The sequence below is a fragment of the Coturnix japonica genome, chromosome 3 (genome assembly GCF_054131305.1).
Source record: "Coturnix japonica strain WE chromosome 3, WE-NBRP24, whole genome shotgun sequence".
Taxonomy (NCBI): domain Eukaryota; kingdom Metazoa; phylum Chordata; class Aves; order Galliformes; family Phasianidae; genus Coturnix; species Coturnix japonica.
The window spans coordinates 45,857,105-45,877,878 of record NC_140665.1 but is presented as its reverse complement, the minus strand read 5'-3'; the positions used below and the strand labels follow the sequence as shown (position 1 = coordinate 45,877,878).

The following is a 20,774-nucleotide window of genomic DNA, read 5'->3' as shown; positions in this document are numbered from 1 at the left end:
AGACATTAAAGGTACACAAGAGACAAAAGCAACAGCTCGCAGCACTGAACTTAAGACTTTTTCTTAGCCGTATGTATGTGCTGAGAATGCTTACACTGTGAGGAGCTATGGGCCTGGGGTAAGAAATGAAACAGCCACACTGCTCCCACAGCAGCAAGCAGAAGGTCTTTTAGCTACATTAAGAACTACAAAATAAAAAGAGAGACCAAAGAAATTTATTTTATTTTTTTTTATCTATGAACAGTATGACGTATAATTATAGACAAGTTTTGATACACAGGAAAACCCTTTTGTCAACCATTTTTGTTTTGCTAAATGAAACAGCACAATAATCTTTACACATTCATAGTTTGTTTTTCTCTTTTTTTTTTTTTTCCTTTTTCTTTACAATACACAGCTTTCTTGGGTTGAAGCCAACTGCAGGACATACTGAGTACTGGTATATTACAGCTACTTTACATCATATAAGAACAGCAAATGGAGAAAAATAAGTTATTTAAATATTGATTTCATATACAGAAAGTGCAACTTTGTTAGTTGTTACATAACTTGTTTGACAGTTTTGATTCCCCAAAGGGTGTCAATTAAAGATAAAAGTATCTTGGACCAAAAGTATTATTTATTCTAAAAATAATACAGTACAATTGCACAGCTGTGACTTGGTGAATCGACCACTGTTGCTGCTCTTAGAGATGATGACCTGTTAGAATAATGCAATGTTGAACGTTTCTGATCATGCTCCCAGTCTGCACTCAAAGCCAGGCTCCCAAAACAGAGCACAGGGACTATCTGGGTACTAACAGAGTTACTGATGGAAGCTTAACATTTATGAGGGCATTCTGTAATATTTTGGGTTTGCTGCTTCTTACCGTTAAATAGCTATCTGAGTTACAATGGTACAATGGACAGATGCATAATGCCATTAGCCTGAGCAGAGCAGGTTAGGATTCCAGCTGCAGGTTTCTTTTGTGCTTCCCAAGAGTCAAAGAGTGAACTTTTGCTCACAGCACCAACCGGCTGCAAGGAAATGTAAGAGGTTACGGCTCTTTACCACACTGCCTCACCTGTGTGGGGAATGCCACAGGTCACTGAATCCACAGCAGGGAAGCTTGAACACTGAAAAGCTTAAGGCTTTTTTAGAATAAAACAGAAACTACAATTATAATTCAGGTCAGACTACAGAGAGCAGTCTTAAAAAGAAAAACAAAGCAACTTTCAGAGTTCACAAATCTCAGACTGCTCAGTCCAGTGCTGGATGGGTGGGATTTGGTTTCCCTGGGCGGTATCATTATTTAAAAACCATGGAGTTATAGAGAGTGTTTGGCACATGGGTTTGGCTTATTCCTGCATTTCTCCTGCTATTATCTGAGTGGGAGTAATTAATATGGGAGAGCTTTATTATGTGACTTGCCTTTCCTGTAAGAAGAAATGTTTCCCTTCTTACTGCACACAGCCAGCCTGGACTTCTCCTTTGTTCCAAGGAAGGCTGCTGCATACTTGCTTACACTCAATTTCTGGTCCTTGCCAGTACTCCCAGGAAGTCTCACTACTTTCATCTCCTGCTTGCTGATAGTTGCCATGTAAACCTCAGAGAGGAAATGACAAATCATTATCATTAAAAAGACAATGTACTTTTTCCACATTTTCTATAGATTTTCACCGGTGGTGCAAAGCATCCATGCTATGTGTTTCCTGATGCTGTCACATTAGAACAACTGATTTATGCGCTAGAACATTAGTGAAAAAATGGTTTGGAAGAGTTTTGTTTGAGAACAATTCCAAGTGACAGCAGCGAGTTAGCTGCCTTCACATGATGGTCTGCTTCCAGATGCAGACAGAATTCAAAGCTGATGCTATAAGCACTCAGCTCTGAAACTAGGAAGTGAGCCTAACACAGGAACCAAATTAACTGCCATCTGTAGTAAAACATGGCCATGTAAATATCGTACATAGTAAGGACTGATGTAGTAAGCAAAACTCTCCACTCATCAATCTGATAGCATTTGATCAGGAAAAGTAGTGTTATTAGCTTAATAGAGGCGTGAGATAACTGAGGAACCAAACTGTGAAGTGACTTGCCTGTGTCTGTACAGTGAGCTGACATCAGGACTGATAATGGAAGCAGGCTCACTTCCCAGCCTGCACTCATGTTTCTGTACCTCACTTTGCCTGCCAGAGTAAAGCTTGCTCTGCCTTCCATGGAGCACTTGCACTACAAAAACCTAAAGGATAAGTCATACGGAGAGCCCAAATTAAAAAAAAAACCAAAAAACTAGTACAATGTTATCTGTGCTAATCTGTATTTGGTATATAAATGTGTGCCCATATATAAAAGTAAAATCTGTCGTTAGCCACATACGTGAATGGAACGTTTCACAAGGATTTAGGCAGAAAAATATAGTGAAAAAATGGCTCACCACATATGGCAGCACAACGCTCTCTCCCAGTGAGAGGTAACGTTAGTGCTCAGACATGAAAGATACCAACTGTTCTATAATCACAGTGTAATTCATAAGACTATATAGGATCACTATTTTTTGCCCAGGCGATGGAATTACAGGATCTTGTGATTTCATTGGAACACAAATTGCTTTTTGATACATTTTATCCCCCACAAGTGATTTTTAATTTGCAGAAAAACCCGCTGTTTGGAATCGATATGGTCAGGATACCAAGTCAAAGCTGCAGCATAATGATTGACAGTATAACACAGTACACAGAATATGATTAAAATGAAAAGCAGTTACATATATACAAGGCAGTATATTTTGGAACTGTTAAGTAACAACAGTAAATGCAGACTGCAGTGAACAGGAAGTTAGCCTCACAACTGAAACCTAGCATAACCCTGCGTTTGTCAAAGCATCTTTACAACACATAAGATGTCACGATGAGGCAATTTATAGAAGCTACTTAAGCTGAATATCACCCTAAGTGCAGCTTATGAGTGACAGGTTGAAACAAGGGTTGGGAAGCATGAGTACAGGTAAGTGAACATTACGTAACTGCTTAAAAGCTTGTTTTAAGGCAAATAAAAAGCAGATTGCTAAAAAGCAGTTATAAAAATGACCTCAGTTCTGTACAAATTAAAAGAAGCTTTCTGACTCTCCTAGGGTTAATTGCATGGGAGTGACAGAAATGGACCATACCGTAAATTAACTTCAGTCCATTGACTTTGGCCTAGCTAAAGGCTTTGAGGCGTATTGGGACCTACATCAAGCAACAGCAAAGATGACCAGGAAAGAGGGGTATGCATTTAGCTCTAGACTGCTAAAAAAAAATGGCATTTGCCAAATAGCTTCTACTGGGACTTGCATCTTGATTTGTACATGGCCTGTAGGACTGACTCCAGGTATCCAGATGTACAGAAAGCCCCCAACCTTCTAAGCACTTCTCCACAAACACAGGGCCTATGATTAGTAACATTTTCACAAACTTGTGGAAAAGCAGGTAAGGTCCCTTAATTCTCTGAAGCTGTGTGATCTCAGGCCAGCCCTACGCGCTTTATGAAACAGGAATACTTTACAAGGGAGTGAGAGGGGAGGGAAGTACCACATCTCTGTTACCTGGTGGTTGCTTCTCTTCTCCTTCGGTTGCCAAAGACAGCAATTGAAACATTTCATATCCTCTGAAGAAGCAATCTGCCTGTCACTGGGAGCCACTTCCTTGATCCCTTTAGTTATGCAAAGTAATTAGGGCAAAACTGGTGCAGGAAGAAGCAGTGGGATCTTGACTAGGCAATGTCACGCTATGGAGCATGTTAAACTGCATCTGGATCGAGAGGTTTGAAGAGTCTTGCTGCTGCCAGGAGCTTGCTTATGTGCCTTTCCTCTGTGATGCCAGCTTCCTGAAGGCAAGTTTGTGACAGAGAAGGCACTTTGCTCAGTGTGTTGAACCCTGCTTCTGTGAGTGGGCTGGAATACATGGGTAGGCCAATGGAAATCAGCCAGTCAGATACAGAGGTGATAAGTCCCGGTGATACAGGTTTTCGGCAAATTTCAGTGAGCCCTCCACTTGGAATCTGGGCAGAAAAGAAGAACAAAGAAGGAAAATAACACCTTTAAAAGATCATCCAGTCCAACTGTTCATCTATCACCAATAACTCCCACTAAACCATGTCCCTCAACACAACATCCAATTGTCTTTCTTGCAGTGAGGGACCCAAAACTGGACACAGTACTCGAGGTGCGGCCTCACCAGTGCTGAGTACAGGGGGAGAAGGGATCTGCTGTCCCTGTAGGACCCCTGCAAATGTTGCTATTGCTGAGTGAGCACACAGGTAACATTTCTGTACTAAGACTCAATAGATAGCTCCCTTTATCAGTAATCAGTCCTTTTTAAAAGTCTGCTAATAACTAAGAAGCTTGGATTTAAGGAAATACTCACTGCCATGCGATGCTGCTTCCTCAGCTGCTTTACCCGGATTTGGTCCATGTTTGCAGCAACATCCTTTTCAGGCTGGTCTAAGTCTTCAGAGTACCTCTGAACCAAAGCCTCAGGAATGCCACAGCGACCATGCTGAATGTTCCCAGCCAGCCAAAAAGAAAAGTGAAAGAAGCGCAGATCAGTACAGATCAATCAGTGCAAACTAAGAAGAGTGGGATGGGAGAAAGAAGGATTTTTCCTTGAGATTCTTAAAAATAATTGTATTTAGCTATAAATGGTGTAAAATCAGCAGTATACATGAGCTTTAAGATCAGTTCCAGTCTTCCTGAAATCAACAGCAAAACTTCTGTTGTGCTTTACTTGAACTGGACTGGCCCCAAACTGGAGATTAACCAGTTAACTGATGTGATCCTTAGACTAGATGCTTCCTGATTCTTTTGGTGGCCGCATGACAGAGTTGCCTAATCTCCAACAGCAGTAACAGGGCAAGAACTTCCAGATACAGTCTAGTGACAGTAAAATTTACATTGAAGAACATCTCTTAAATTCTCATTTACTTTATTCACATATCCTAACTAATTTTTCTTTATATGAGGACTCTTTCCTCAGTTTATGTCAACAGCATGTTGTCTGATTTATAAACATGCTGTTGTTTTACACACATTTCCTACCTAGGTAGGATATAGGTAAGTTAATACTTCTTCCTAAGCACTATGACACTGCAGTTACACCACCTATCAAGTTCTAGTGCAGTACCCCCCCCCCGCAGCTCCAAGATGACCTACTCACGGGCACCACCCAACTGCAGAAGACTTGTGAGCAGCTTTATTTTGAATTGTCATGTTTCCTAGGCACCAAAAGCTTCAGGCTTTTACAAGCTTAGTAATATTCTCCCTTGTGGCATGTGATATGTGACATGTCAAAATTTGGCTGAGTTTTCGGAAGGGGTTAGAAGAATAAAATTCATATAAGTCTGCTGCTGGCTCAAATCTGCTTTTGTAGGGTACATGAGAAGATGGTCCAGAAAAACGAGAAATGAATGAGCCCTATTTACTGACAAGGATACTTCTCCTGGGATATGGGAAATTGTTGCATTCTGTTCTCCTTTCCAACACTGCTCATGCATTTTAGCCAATGACTCTTCCAAGAAAACTGAAAAAGCAATCCTCAAAGGACTGGGAGTTAAAACCCCCTCCTTCCCAGAAGTATGTCCTCATCACTATGCTATCAACTCATATTTTTTTGAAAACATAACATCTACGTGACTTTCTTCTTCAGCTTCCCTACAGTGGCAACAAAAGAGATGTTTCCATGCTCAGTGCCACCAAGGTACTGGTGACCTGAAAAGCTGAAGGCTCTAAGTACGCCTGGGATATCTCAGTCCCTATACAACACGTCTAAATGGTTACTTTAGACAAAAGGCCTGATAGTAAAGTTAGGCATAGTTATAGAATACCTAGTGTCTTAATGATTTATAGCTTATGCAGGTTGGTTACTCACAAAAATATGAAAGATAACATAAATGGAAGACTAGCCCTTGCAACACTGGTAGAAAACATGGAGGCAATGTGTTCCACATACCTTGTCTGAGTATGGTTCTTCAGTAAGATCAATACCTTCAGACTGCAACTTGTTTTCTATTACCATTTCCAAATCCATTCCCCTGCTACAAGAGACTTTCCTTGCTGAAGCAGGCCCTAGCTTTATCATGTGCTGCTGAACACTTTTAGTCTCTGGTTGCTCCAACAGCCAGGGTGGCAGCGAGCTAGGAGGGGTGCTGGGCTCCTGTTCAGATGTCCTATGGACAGGTACTCCATGAGAATCAGTGGGAGTGGATGCACTGGTCTTTTTTACTGGCAAACACGGTGCTTCTTGACTTGAGTTGTTCCCACTGGGGGTCATGGGAGGATGATATAATCCATTAGTAAGGCGTTCTCGGCATTTTTTGGCAGGAACAGGTGGTGGCTGAGAGGGATTTTTTGGTTGCATTCTTGTCTCATTTGTGCCTTTTTGCTCAGCTTCTAGACCTCCCTTGAGGACTGGAGCATAGTCAGCCCGTGCAAGGTCATGAAAGCCCTTACTCTGTATTTCTAGAGGTGTCCTTGTTGCAGAATGTGTCACCAAGGCAGCCTGAGCTTCACAGTGTTTCACGGGGAATGGAAAAGGTTTCCCAACTGCATTCTCCATTACAGAGCACTCCAACTCCTTACCTCTACCCTTCTGAGAACCAGCTTTACCCTGCTTAGGCATCAAGTTACCGACCACACAACTGCCCTCACACGACTGAGGTGGCAGGGCAGATCCAGCTGCCTTTTTTGCTGTATCCAGTGAATCCTGAGCAAAATAATCTTTCTTGCTACTGTCTTGTAGATTAGTATTGGAATCTCCCTGGAGATCATCCAAGGAGTGAGATCTTGGCCATACATCCACACTCTGAGATCCATCCAGAGTTTCATAGCTCCGACAGACAGCAACTGGCAAACTTCTGCGGTTCTTCTTCAGACCCATAACAGCTGGGGGTTTGACAGAGCTCTTCAGAGCACGATGTGCACAGCTCAACCGGCTTTCTTTTTCTCCTTGCTGTAGAGTTTCTATTGACTTGGTCAGTGGGAGCGTAGGATAATTTGATAGCTGGTGTCTGCTGAAGTCTTTAAAGCTATGCTCACTTGACGATTTTGAGGGCAGAAGACAGGTCCTTCGGGTTTTACCTAGAAGCAAATAAATCAAAATCCACCATTAAAAAGACATCTGCTGTGTACTAACAGTGGATCGATTCTAAACAACTTTGAAACACAACGATTCACTGTTTTTTGTTAACTCTGAATGTACGAGAACTCAGTACCATTTAAAATGTGTGAATTTCAGAGCTTTAGTTTCACTAATGAAGAAGTGATAATTACCAGCAAGTAAGGAAAATGTATTTAAAGTAATTACTATCCTTTCCATTCCTCAGTTTGCAGAGCTTTGAAGCCTAGGTCACTCAAACCTGATGAAAAATTATCCTGTAGCTAGACCTGATATCCTATACTTGATATATTAACAAGTTTGAGCCATACAGAAATAACTACAGATCTACCATTCTTCTCCACCTTTATAATTCATTTAGGATGGTGATATTAATGTTCATTGCCCAACAAAGTTTACCAGATCACTCAGGAATGCTTCTACAAAATAGATCACATTTGTTTTAATTACACAGCTTGCCAGCAGTTATTTCATCTTTTAAGTAAACAACAGTTTTCAGTTGCAAATTAGAAAGCAATAAGGTCTTGGGAATACTGGTGTTGCACCAATCCCTTTCTGAAGATACTTTCAGCCACAAAGGTTTTACGGGAAGAAAAATTACACTATGAGACAGAGGACGGTTGCAAAAGACAGTTTCTAGAGTGGTTAATCTTAGCGCTGTTCTCATGTCACATGCTTTCTCAGAATGGAAGGTCTCAGAAGCGTGATGTGTTATTATATCACTGAAGATGAGATGACTTGAACCAATACAAACCACATGTCCTTTGTAAGCTTTACTTCATATTTTTTATGATATGCACCATCACTTTTAAACAGCGATTCTATCAAATCTGCTTGATAGAAAAATTCAGATCTCATTACTGTATTCATGAGTATGAAATACAAGGTCATTTCTCCAATGCCACACAAATATATATCTTTCACAAGAAGTAAATTTGTCTCAAAGCAGACAACCCCTCAGAATAACAGCACATCCAGAATAATTATTTTCTTCTAGTGACAAGGACACTTTCCTCACCTACAGTAACTTCCTAAAATAATGACAGATAGATAAAGTTTGGAACTTCTTTTTCCAGCGTGTGTGTGGAGGAAGCTTAGTCTAAATGCTACCAAAATCCCAAAATGGCAATTAATGGGTCACTTACTTTTATTTATATATGAAAACTTTTGCTGGCTTAAATCAAATTAAATTAATCTTGTGTACTTTTGAGCAACACATACTTTCCTTTCATACAGTTTGCCTCAAAAAAAAGAAGCTCAATGCTTTGTTTTTGAATAAAATACGTTACTTTCTTTGAATACAAATGCTAACATACCTAAGTCTTACTTAAGAGTATCCTATCTCCAAAACTCCTGTTATAAAATGAAAGCACCTAGTTAACCTAAAAAGGGGAAAAGCTTGCTTTCACTTCTTCTCTGCTCAAGGAGTTTAAAACCACCAAAACATTCAGAAAACTAAAAGTAACCTCAACTTCCTTTACTAAAGAGAAATAAGGAAACATTCCTTCTCAAAAAGCAGTTAGCCACATCTACTGGTATGCCATCAAGGTTGTTCCGTGTAAAACCAGTGTGTGCCCACAGTGGTTAATACAAGCTTACAAGAGCTCCTCTCTCAGGAGCTGTACAGATCACAGCTCAACTATAGCTAAATATCATAATTTCCCCCAAACGCTAATGAAGACATATCACACATTGAGTTGGTTCCTCCACTACCACCTTGTGTACAGGTAACTTAGAGAAGTAGTAGAAAGGCTTATCTATCTGTCTGCGCTCTACTGTAGTGTGTGACCGCTGCCTTCTGAGAGTAACTTTGAACATCATTAAAAAGACATGTTTAAGAAACATTACTTTGATTCCTTAGTGTCCCAGGTACAAATGTCAGTATGCAGTGAGTATGGAAAGGAGTGTTTTCTTCATTACTCATATTTTCTATTACAAGTCTAACCTGTGCAGCAATTCAGAGAATCACAGAGTGGGGGATTCAGAATGTAATTCTGCTTAAGCAGATCTAAGTAATAAGTGACAGCAGTAGGACCATTGTGATTTCTCTTTTTCTAGCTATTCCTTCCTCCCTCCTGACTGGCAGGTGTAATTTCATCATGCTCCTGAGAAATTAAGAAAGGAAGGTAACAAAACAGATTTGTAATTATATTTAAGTTGTTTTCATAAGGTGGGAATGTATATTAACAAATGTCATTAAATGTAACATTCCCTTCCTATCTCTAAAACACGTTTTTAATGTCATCTTTTTTGCTAGTAATTCACTCTTATGATTCCCTGATAGTGTCAAACAGTCTAATGCTGCTCATAGTGCTGTCAACCACAGGAGCATCTCCAATTTAAATATGCCCAGAAAGGCACAGCAGTCTGGGTGAAAACTAAACTGATAAGGATGCTCCTTACACAAAATCAATGAAAGGTTTGCACAGTCTCCAGGTTCAGATAGAGCTACAAATATACTTCACCCTTTTGTTTAGCATTATGCTGCAGTTTTTGTTAGAGAAAGCACCTCTCTGATAGTTCACACTTTTAGAATGCAGAGAACAAACCTTTCAGTTCTCTGTCATCAACTGCCTTGGGAGAAAGGAAATAACCTTTGAGAGTAATTCCACAGGTATCTGAGCTACAGAAATAAATTTTCAGTGTTTTCTTCAGTACTTTTTCTATGCAGAAGAACACCCTCAGAGAATTAAGTACACAAAACCAAACAAAGCATACCTTCAGTGGCCTGTATAGAGCCCAGATTTTATTAACAGTTTTTGGCCTTGCTTTCTGAGCCTGTATTTCTGTGTGCATTTCAAACAGCTCTACTGACACAATGAAGATGATGGTGCCAGAAACAATTCTAGCCTCAGTGCTTTTTTAATTAATATAAACTAGTAGAAAAGCACCTTGTATCAGGTGATACGGCCACCATTTCAGTTACTTCCTTTTCTAATTAATTAGCACTGAACGCTTAAGTGATCTGGATACCCAGTTGGCACTACAGCAATCTGGCTTCAGTTCCGGAACAAATCCTACCTGATAAAGTCATGGTTTGTCTGCCTATTCAGCTCCCTGCACATGAAATTGCTGTTGCCTTTAAACCCCTTCCCTCCTTACAAAACTATTCACCACAACAGGAAAAGGTTGAAAGAGCACGCACGACCAGAGATATGACATACAATGAATAATTAACAGGATTTAGACTAGAAAATAGATGACTTGAGGAGCATGAGGTCTATACCCAGACACTGTTAGGTATGGAGTCTCTAAGGAAGAACAGGGATTTTCATAAAAAACAGATTAAGGAAAATGGAACGCACTGAACTGTACAAAATTCAGGGAATCCTTAAGTTCCGGAATGATTAATTTCCCAAAAGCACCTTAGGAAGCCTCAGATATCACTTACACTGTCCTCCTTGATACCTGCTTTTGGCTGATTCCTGAAAGAAGCAGATTTCTGATACGACTTCCGAATGTGTCTTGGACAGACAACACTTGCATATAAGAGAAGCCCAGTAACTGCACTGTAGCACAGTCTAAAGGAAAGCTCTCTCTATGCCCATTTTCAAACCGAAAACTGAATCTAAATAGACCAATGATATGATCCTGAACAGTTGCTTTCTGTTCTTATTTTCTTCCTGTCTAGATCTGAATAGGTCACAAAAACTATGTTTCTTGCTTTCTGCAAACTGGAATAAAATCATGATGTTGCCCTAAGTATTTTTTGCAATGAGGTCCAAAGAAGTACCTAAATAAATTACACCTGTACCACTGCCAGCATGTGGCAAACCATTTTTAATCCATACTCTAAGGTGAGATGAATGACTGAACTGATGCCAAAAGGTACAACATCAGCCCAGAACAGGGCACTACTCACTAAAATATTATGTAAAATAATTCTCCAGGAAATGTGAATATCAATTTCTTCTCAGAATGCATTTCATTTTCCTCTTTATGAAAAGCAGTTTATTACTGCCAATCTACACATTATAATGTTTATTCTAGACAAATTATTATCCTTATTTTAATAGACAAGCAGCCAACTTACTTTGGAAACATGCATGTAAGCAATTATGGTCCATGAGCTTTGCAAACAAGGTGGGAGCATATGCCAGATTAACCAGCTGTGACAGAATATCCGAATGAATCTCATACTGAATATTCTTTTCATCATGTTTTTCAAAACAATTGCTAAATAAATTTTTGAGCAAAACTGATACAGAAAGCCATAGATGAAAAGCAATATAAAACACATTAGTTGTATTTCACACTTTGCAAAACTCAGAAACAATAGTTTAAATGTAAGAGTAAGTGTCTAAGCAGGAAGGCAATAACAGTTGCCTTCTAAATATTTTATTACATAAAATAAGGAAAATGTACAGGAAGCAATTTAATGTCAGTGCTGTAGCTACCATTATGATGGCATGTAGAGATAAAAAGGAAAGAAAATCGTGCCACATACGCCATATATCTGGCTATGATTACATTTCAGTATGTCTACTGCATGAGAATTCATGCATAAAAAAAATCCTCTCAGCTTTCAGGAATTTAGTACATTGCTAATTTCAACTTCAGAGCAAACTGAAGTTTTCTTCAACAAAAGATTACCTCCGAGTGGCAGATCGGCAGAAAATGCCTACGGTAAATGAAAGATCTTCAGCTCTTATTTTAAATGGGAGAAATGGCTACTGAAGGGAGCACACAGTGTCTGCTTATTTTCTTCTTGGTTTCTTTTTTATATTTGTTGTTCATGTTAATGATGAAACCAGGCTTTCTGAAGCCAAACCAGTGCTCAAAAGCTTAGATTGATAATGCCAAACACCAAGTGTAACCCAAACTAATTTCATCCCTGTTAATATTTCATCCTTAGTAAAGTATTTGTATTGCTCATAAACAGCCTAAACTGCAGCATGTTTCTTATAAACTCCTTTTGTATAGGTTTAGAAGAAATTCACCTAAGCCCAATGTAGTTCAGAGACCTTTCTGAACAAGGTCTGAGCAAGGCTAAGCAGAGCAAGCCACACAAGGCACGGCTGCACAAGACTATGGTAAGGAGTGGAGAAGTGAGAAATGGCAGTAAAGTATCTCTTGTTTTAAGATCACACAAAAAAAAAAATAGAAAATGATTTGTGAAATGTGATTTGTTTTCTACCAATGCAAATAAATAAACTAGAAATGATAGAAATGAAAACCGATGTCCCCATCCAAGAGGGAAAGAGGCAGGCAAAGTACGGGAGAAACTCAAGAATGAGGTAGTTTGCATAAGCTATGAACAGGAGCAAAATGCATAAGAATTTATCTACTGAAAATAGCCTATGAGGATTGTAAGGCTTGTTGCTGATATTAATACCATTCTCCAGGTTTTCGCTGCTTTCGTAGCATCCAGAATCCCGAGGAGAGCATCCAGCTAGGCCTTGACCTTCAATGAGAAGTTTCTCCTGAGATCCTGACTGGTCGCTGTTACCTAGAAGAAATGAGAATGCACTGAAAATAGAGGCAAACAGAGACTTCAGCTGAACTTCTCAACCTTCTGTTTCTAATTCTGTTTTCACTGTTAGAACAACTATAACAGATCAAATGGTAAGAAAGGAGAGATAGGTTTTAAAATCCCTACCTTCCTTGGTCAAAAAGGCAGCACTCAAATGTGGTCCAGTCCAGACTGTTGTATAGACTGGATTCTAGGAATTTATCTACTGCATTAAGCTAGAAACTATGTTTTGTAAAGGGACTAAATCTGGAGTTGAAGATATAGAAATAAACTTTATGATGCGAGGATTCTGCTTATGTTACTTTCCCTGCCCCACCCAATCCTGAAAAAAACCCAAACAAAAAAAAAAACCCCAAAAAACATTATTTTGATTTCTATTCTAAGCAAATGAAAGGTAATTATGGAGCAGAAAGAAGTGCTTCTGCTCCTCCCAGGTTCCAGCAGTCAAGCGTCCATTCTTTCTGCTCATCATCCTGACTTGGAGTTGGAATTCATACTTTCCAGCCACCACATCAAATAGTTCAAGTTTTCAAAACAAAATTAAAGGTTCCTAAAAAAATGGTTACTTATGAGAAGCGAGTATTTTAAACAGATTTGGAAATGTTAAAAAGAAACTCATATTAGGTAGCAAAAAGCTACTTGATGCTAATTAAAAGAATCCAGTTCTGTTGTTTTACTGGTGTGTGGCAAAAGGCGTTGGAAGTCCGGATGCCTCTTTGTGAAACACACACACTACATGTTGGTGACAGCTTGGGCCACAAACCACTATGCAGAGACAGTGACCACAAATCTCTTCATAACAGAATTAAGCATTTCCCACTTAATAAAGCAACTGTTCAAATTGTTGCTATGGCAGTTTCAGCTAAAACAGAGGATTTTGCACAGAATCAGTGGAGAAAGTACTTCCAGAATTCATTTCACTGATTCTGATTTCTGGGATACTAAACTTCTGCCAGTATTTAGGGATGGAGGGGAAATTCAGTACATCTTGGGTTGCTTCAACTACATACTGAACACATCTGCATTTCTGTTTCAAGCAAGACTTGCTTTTCAAATAAATGATTCTACTCTACTATGACTCTTGGCTACTACATAGACGATAACCTGCTTCCTCCTGTGCAGGGATGATCCTACCCAGTCTAACTGTCAGGGCTTACTCTGCTTTCTATTACCTTTACAACTTGCCTGAGACCATCTGCACTATAGGCAGAGTTGCAAGGCTGCATATTAAACAGTTGGATCACTGCCTTTCACTCTTTGCACCTGACCAATCTTTTCTACATTTGAAAATCGCTGTATTGTTGCATGTGCAACTCAAGGCTACCTGTGTAATCTTGCAAATCAGACAGGACAAGAATTATATGCATGTGGAAAAATCTAAATCTAAAATTTAAATCACATTATCCTTCTCTGCAAAATTCTAGGCGTTGATGCTTTTTCCACCCTTGATAACCTTAATCTCTTCTCTCTAGCTAGAATTCTCTTCTTCACCATTTGCTATGCCTCAGCTTCCTACTTAGAGTATGCTATGTCAGCATTTATCCTCAAACATCAGTATTCCGACATGTAGGTGATGTAATCTGACATCATTTGAATAACCTGGGTATGCAAGGCTTACATAAACAAAGAATTGTGGCAGAACAAATACAAGTCTTAAGTCATTCCTCAAAAATCTAAATATTGTCAACCAGGAAGACCCTGAAAATAACTAGATTAGGATAAAAATGTCAGAATCTGGGAACCAGTTCTCTGCTGGAAGCATTTCAAAGCTGGTAGAGCGCCAATGAAACCGAAAACCTCAAACATCCCACATACTATCATACTCCTGTAGATGTTCCACGGCTGTGAGGAGAACAGCTCTGTGCTCGGGATCTCGGATGTTTAGTTCATCCAAATCTTCTTCTTCTAAAAGCTTAAAGGTATCCAGATCTTCATAACCATTGAAAAGAAAAGTGGGCATGTGCTCCTGTAGATGAAAAAGGTAAAAAAGAAAAATGAGCTATTAGGCAACATTCAACTTTGGCAATAAAAGAATTAGGGGAGATTTTCACATTCAGCAAAATAAATAAATACACAAAACCCAGTAATTTCACAAATGGAAAATAGTGTATATCATCAAAATTATAGGATTATGGCTTGTATAAAAATTGCTCAGAGTTCAGGAAAGTAGCTGTGCCAGACTAGAATGCTGCATGATTTTGCATTTGGAATGTACTGTATTACCTGGCATGGGCAGCACACTGCTCAGATGCACAAGATAGCACAGCTCTGTACAAACACACTACAACATATTAACCTAAGTCACGTTTGTTTATTTCCAGCTCCCTGAACAAGAACATGGAAAATAACCTGCTCTTTAACAGGGTAACTGTGGTTCTGCTTTTCAAGTGTGTTAGCTTTTAGCAATAGTACACAAGGAGTTACAACTATAGTGTGCTCCCTGGGCACATACAACCAACAGACATCTCACAAGCCAGAAGCATTTCATCAAGCCTGATGAGAGTTCTGCTTGGCCTCAGCAATTATCATTTTGTAGCTAAAACATGCTCTGTTAAGTAGGGTCACGTTCACATTATGAACCTGATGAACAACTTCAAAACTAACAAAAAAAGCGTGGCCCTCATCCCACAAGCAAAACTGAAGGGTAAAGAGAGAGAAAATGCAGACCTTTAAGTTGATGCGATCCAAAAGATCCTCAACTGACTTAGGTTGGGGTGGTCTGCTTTTTCGGCGTCTCCTGGTGGGCCGCTTTGGCTTCTCTTCCTCTTCATTTAACACATCCACATAGATAAATTTGAAAGTGCCAACTTTGTTGTTCAGTAGGCCCATCCAAGTGCCCATGGGGGGTTTGCTGATGATATCAATGATGTCACCTTTCTGCAGACCAAAGATGCAAGAAGTCAATGAGGCATGTTCTCTGAAGGATATTCAGCCAAACACACCACTTTCCCTCAGTTTTTCATGTACAGAGAACAGACAAAGCACAGTACACAGCAGGAAAAAAATTCTATAGTTTTCAAAAGGTTAATCAGACCTTTTGCAAGGACATCCCACTTACACTCTATCTATAAAAGGGAGCAGTGACAAAAGGGAATTAAGTGACATGCCTAGTATCACAGAGCAAGTCAGAATTAGAACCTCACAACTCACAGGACAACTCACAGTAGAACCTCACAACTCTCCAGATTCACAAACCCAGTTACAGTCTAATTTGTACAGATGTCTCTATGTAGTGCAACTGCTGCAAACTGGTGCAAGTAAGAACAGCCTCAGACCACTCAGCACGTGAAGACAGAAATCTTACACAAATCTCAGAACAGCTCATGGCTGTCATCATTATTTGAGATGTTTCTAAAGGACACTGTGTGTAGGTACAACTACATTTCTTCCACTGATTTTGAACATAGTTCTACTGACTGACCGGCTCACTGCAGAAGGCAAAGTATGTTTCCAGTCTTGCAAAGAAAAGTCTTGCAAAAGACAAATTAATGTGTATCATATATTTTCCCCCAGAAACTAAAGCTACCGACTTGTGTGGAAATTCTAATAAATTCTGCAACATTTTACTGTAATTCGAGCAACTCTTCATGCAACAGAAAAAAAGAAGTTAAGAAGCTTAAAGAACCCACATGTGACCTCATTAGTAGAGAAGGAATTGTACAGCTCTCACAAAAAATTCTTGAAGTAAGAGCTTTGCCTAAATAAACATACGATCCCCCTTAAAAACAAACACAGCTGGTACCTTGAGCTTCAGAGAGTCTGTATCATAAGGACTTGGAGTAAAGTCAGTGTGAACCCTGGCTCTTCCACAGAAAGGTCCCCTGTAAGGAGGTTCTTCATCATCCCCATCTTCTGATTTCACGCTCTCCCTGTTGCTGGTTGAGGAATCAGTTGTACTCACTGTCTGACCACCTAAGCACATGTGCATGACAGACATCATCAGAACAGAGCAAAAGAATCTCTTCATTAAGAAAGTTCATTAACAGAGATGAGTTCAAAAAAGCAGTTAGAACTTCCTAGGAAATGTGTATTTTTTTTTTAAAAAACGTTGTCAGGGAAGTTAAAACTCCCTAAATGCTGTTTTTCTTATACATACATGTGGTGGGAAGGTCAGTTAATCTACTCTGTACTCCTGTTTTCCCAAATTAATCTCCACAATATTTAACTGAGGAGACAATCAACTACTGTCTCATCTGCAGCACACCACAGGCAACGTCACCGTTCTGCAAAGTATTGCCCATTAGAAAAAAAAACAAACATACTGATGTGAGCTTTGAATTCTGTATGAAGGTTCCAGAACACCCTTCATGTCCAGTTTTCTGGCAACACTTTGTACTGATATCACAAAGAAGATGATTTCCAGAATACATTTCCAGTTATTTTAAAATCAAACCTTTTCTTTGGTGTTTTTCCCCAGTATGTTCTTGGCTTCTGTTAGTAATTCACAGAAGCAATCTGCATCCTGCTTGAGTTCTGTTACGCTAGAGACAATCTTAATCAGAGGTTTTAAATAATACTTATCTATCTAGTTAATGAGAAAACCTTAACATCTCTCTGGAGAGAAATGAAAAAAAACAACAAAAAAGCCCAGCAGGAGCTCTCAGGAGAAGTCTAGCGTAAAGATATGCCTGTCCTCTAGTGACCCTTTATCTGGAATGGTAAAAGCACTCTCACTGCAATGTTACAGGCCAATGGCTGCAGCTCTCACTTAAACCAGCTGTATTACAATAGAAGGACCCTGCTGATGAAGCCAGAAAGGAGGATTTCACTTTTCCAAGGCTCTGTATAAACGCAGAGCAAAAACAGTCTCTGCATTGAACAGCTTATAGTCCTTCGTAAAACCTTAGTGAATAACCTTTTTTGTTTGTTTGTTTTTACTTAGAACCACTGCCCCCCCTTTGTTTTTCTCTGATTCTGTTTACTGTGGAGATCTGTGTTCCTTGCAGCCACAGAAGTGGAGCAACGCAATTACAACAGGACTTACTCATTGAGCTCTGACCACTTAAGGAACTCCTCAGGCTCTCAACTGAGCCACCAGCTTTCAGCTTGGGCTTGTCCAGGGAGTCTGTGTCTGGCGGCGGTGACTGAGGTGAACCTGGTATGACTCCAGGGCTTGACTCCTGAAAAGCATTGAACCATTTTGTTTGATAAAGGAACATAAGCACTGACAGGAGCTGCTCATTCACATTTGGGAACTTCTTGTATTTTCCTGCTCTTCATCAGACAGGAGGACAGCTTTTACATTTATCAACTTAATTAGTGGTGTTCAGCTGTGGCAGACATCCCACTTTATTAAGCACGATGGCAAGCACAGCAGTGTGAAAAGGCTAGAACTCTAAGTAGAAAGAAATAATACATAAAACTCCAAATTCAACGATTTACAAACTCTATTTTTTTTTAATCAGCACTTCTTGCCAAACAGCTCAAGTCGAATTCAGCTTTCTGCCTCAGGATTATGTACAAAGGGTGAATACGGACAAATTAGACAAATCCAGACAAATACGGAGAAATCAGACACCCAGCAAAGTACAAAGGCTGCCTTGAAAGTAATGCCTCCTTTTTTATGCATTGGTACAGCAGTAGAGGCTGAAGCTCCCCACCAATATTCCATTAAATTTTGTTGCTGCGTGACAGGTGGCAGCAGAGGGGCAGTCTGACACAATGGTGTCCGACATTAAAGTGCAGATGAAGCAAAGGTGTAGAACTCAGTTCCTCCATGCAGAAAAACATCCAGTGGATGTGAGCACAGTGGAGGCTGTGGGTGGTGTATTTCAGCAGTGGGGACAGTAATGTGAAAAACAAGCCAGGATCTGGACTGTGTTATGCAGGCTCTCCTTCATTGTGGGAAAAATGCATAACAAATGGTGGTAACTACACTGAAGAATAGTGTTTTGTACCTACCAATTTTCTCTACCAGATAGTATTGCGCTCTTTGTACCTGTTGTAACTTCCACAAAAATAAATAGGAAGCATTACTTTCATAGTGACCTATGTGCATTTTTGCAGTTAACTGATAGTTTTCTTCATTTACCAAGGAAAATACAAACTAACTAGGAAATGCAAACTATGCATAACATACGCACTGATAGTGCACATAAACATAAATGCATAAATAGAGCAATTATTTTGCTACATATGCAATAGGCAAGCAATTTCTTTTTTCATTCAGTTAAGCACTGCAGAAAAACCAAACGGCCTTTCCTAACATGAAATTCTATTAGCCACTGTGACGCATAGTTAAAGCAAAGCAGCAGATTAGTTGTGGGCAGAGCAATTTTCGCTCATTTTCATTGAATGCAGGCTGGGATGCTGGCATAGTTTGAGTCAGGCCAGAGAGAGAATATTCTAAAATGACTGTGCCAAAAAGTTGGAAAACAAAAGCAGCTCAGCTTGCAAGCAAGAAAAGCTTTTTGTGTTGATATGCTGAAGCTTTTAGATGGAACCTATTATTTGCATGCTGCAGAATCATCAGAAAAAAGTCATCACAGCATATGACTCCTGAGGTCAAGTCAATCTTCGAGAGAGCCAGAGAGCACAAGTGTTGCTAGCCCACGGTAAACTGATTCTCACTGTATGTATCCCTTCCTTAGGGAGACACTCAGGAGGGGCACTTTAAGGCCAGTCAGACATCAAAGCATCTTAAATAATAGCATTACACCAAAAACGTCTTAAATATAAATGAAATGTAACCATAACTGTGGCACTGTCTCTTGTTATGAACAAGGAGGGCTAACAGTCCCCCAGGAAAAGAATTCCAATGTTGCTGTGCTTCGCCCAGATCTGGTCACCTCTATGCCTGCTACACCATCTCCGGATTTTGCAGTTTGGAGTTGTTATTCTCAATCTTATTATGACCAACAGTATTTTGTATGAATATTGAAACACTCTCTCAATAATGTTTCCATTTCCATTTCTGCTCCTCTTAGACTGCAAGCATCCCTGGCCATCCAGCAACTGGTAAGAGGCCACTTGGGGGCAATGTCTGCCAGAGAAAGCTCTGCTGCTACTTACACATTTCAATGGTTTCCTAAGCTATTACTTACACATTTCAGTGGTTTTAAACAAATACTGGAGAACATTTGACACTCCACTAGAATGAAGAATCCAAGCATATCAAAGGGGTTGTTTATAGAAAAAGACAGCAATTGTTCCTAGGCCACTAAAATTCAAAGTCTCATTTAAAATTAATGTACTTCAGGTTTTCCTTTAAGTCAAAACTCAATAATGAAAGAATAATATAAAAATCTTCTGTGGAATGCCTCTTCTGACTGCATTGTGCATCAGTTTTAATAAGCTGCTACAGTGAGCAAGCTATACTGGAAAACAGATCTGTAACAGCACAGAGGCACTGTGAATGTGAAGTTATGCTGGGATTTTAAACTAGGGTCTAAATTTCAGATTAATATATTTTCCTTTGACCCTATGTCACTGGCCAGTCCTCCTAACAAATAATGATGATAGATAGAGAGATGAAAATGTAGAGCAAGATGCGTAATCCCATCAAGCACAGGCTTCTGCTGATGAGATACTTGAATGAAAATCTGAAATGCATTTTCATGGTTGTGCTCCTGTAAGAAGCCATTTCACAGTGAGGGATTTTATGAGAACACAGGAACAAGCCACAGCACATACTCTTCTTAGAAGTTTCTTTACAGGTGCCTTGTAATACCTTGAAGCATGGTAATCAATACTCATTATCACTTCTGTGCTATTAAGTAGAGTCCACTGCAGATCTTACATACCTGCTCAGACAGAGAGCTGCTGTATTTTTTAGACATCCTTTTCTTCATGGTTTCTTTCACAGATTTCACCTTTTTGCCCAGAGATATACGGGAGGCAGAGGGTGATTTGATTACTTCTTTATAAACAAAGTCACCTTCTTTGCCCTGTTAAATTAAAACAAAAAAAGATTTATGCCTATAAAATACAAAATGTAATTTTTTGACAGTACAACAGAGGTACCCAGGTAGATGCAGGATGTGTCCTGTTTACTGCTTTAACCTCAGTGTTGAGACGTTGCGCTACCACTGTAGCAGTTTGCCCTACCTCACTCTTAAGGTAATCTTTTCTGTAGATATTGTGTAGATGGTAGTGGGGTGTGTTAGCACGCCTTCATTCTGTTGTGTTTCAGGTAAGTAGGTGATGCGTGAGACACCAGCCATATACATAC

The 20,774-nt window shown here is 39.6% G+C and overlaps 1 protein-coding gene across 13 annotated transcripts in view; it reads right to left on the bottom strand.

Annotated features, from left to right (window-relative positions):
- Positions 1-203: 203 nt before the first annotated feature.
- LOC107311550 (SAM and SH3 domain-containing protein 1) overlaps positions 204-20,774 on the bottom strand; it is a 482,619-nt gene continuing 462,048 nt past the window's right edge. For all 13 annotated transcript variants that reach the window (XM_085541462.1, XM_032443944.2, XM_085541464.1 and 10 more), the window contains 9 exons: positions 20,347-20,490; positions 17,589-17,724; positions 16,347-16,516; positions 15,272-15,481; positions 14,420-14,570; positions 12,467-12,580; positions 5,968-7,094; positions 4,387-4,518; positions 204-4,021 (listed from right to left, as the gene is read on the bottom strand). In XM_085541462.1, coding sequence (XP_085397588.1) covers positions 3,761-4,021; positions 4,387-4,518; positions 5,968-7,094; positions 12,467-12,580; positions 14,420-14,570; positions 15,272-15,481; positions 16,347-16,516; positions 17,589-17,724; positions 20,347-20,490 — 2,445 coding nt within the window. In that variant the 3' untranslated portion in view covers positions 204-3,760. The remainder of the gene's footprint in view (positions 4,022-4,386; positions 4,519-5,967; positions 7,095-12,466; positions 12,581-14,419; positions 14,571-15,271; positions 15,482-16,346; positions 16,517-17,588; positions 17,725-20,346; positions 20,491-20,774) is intronic.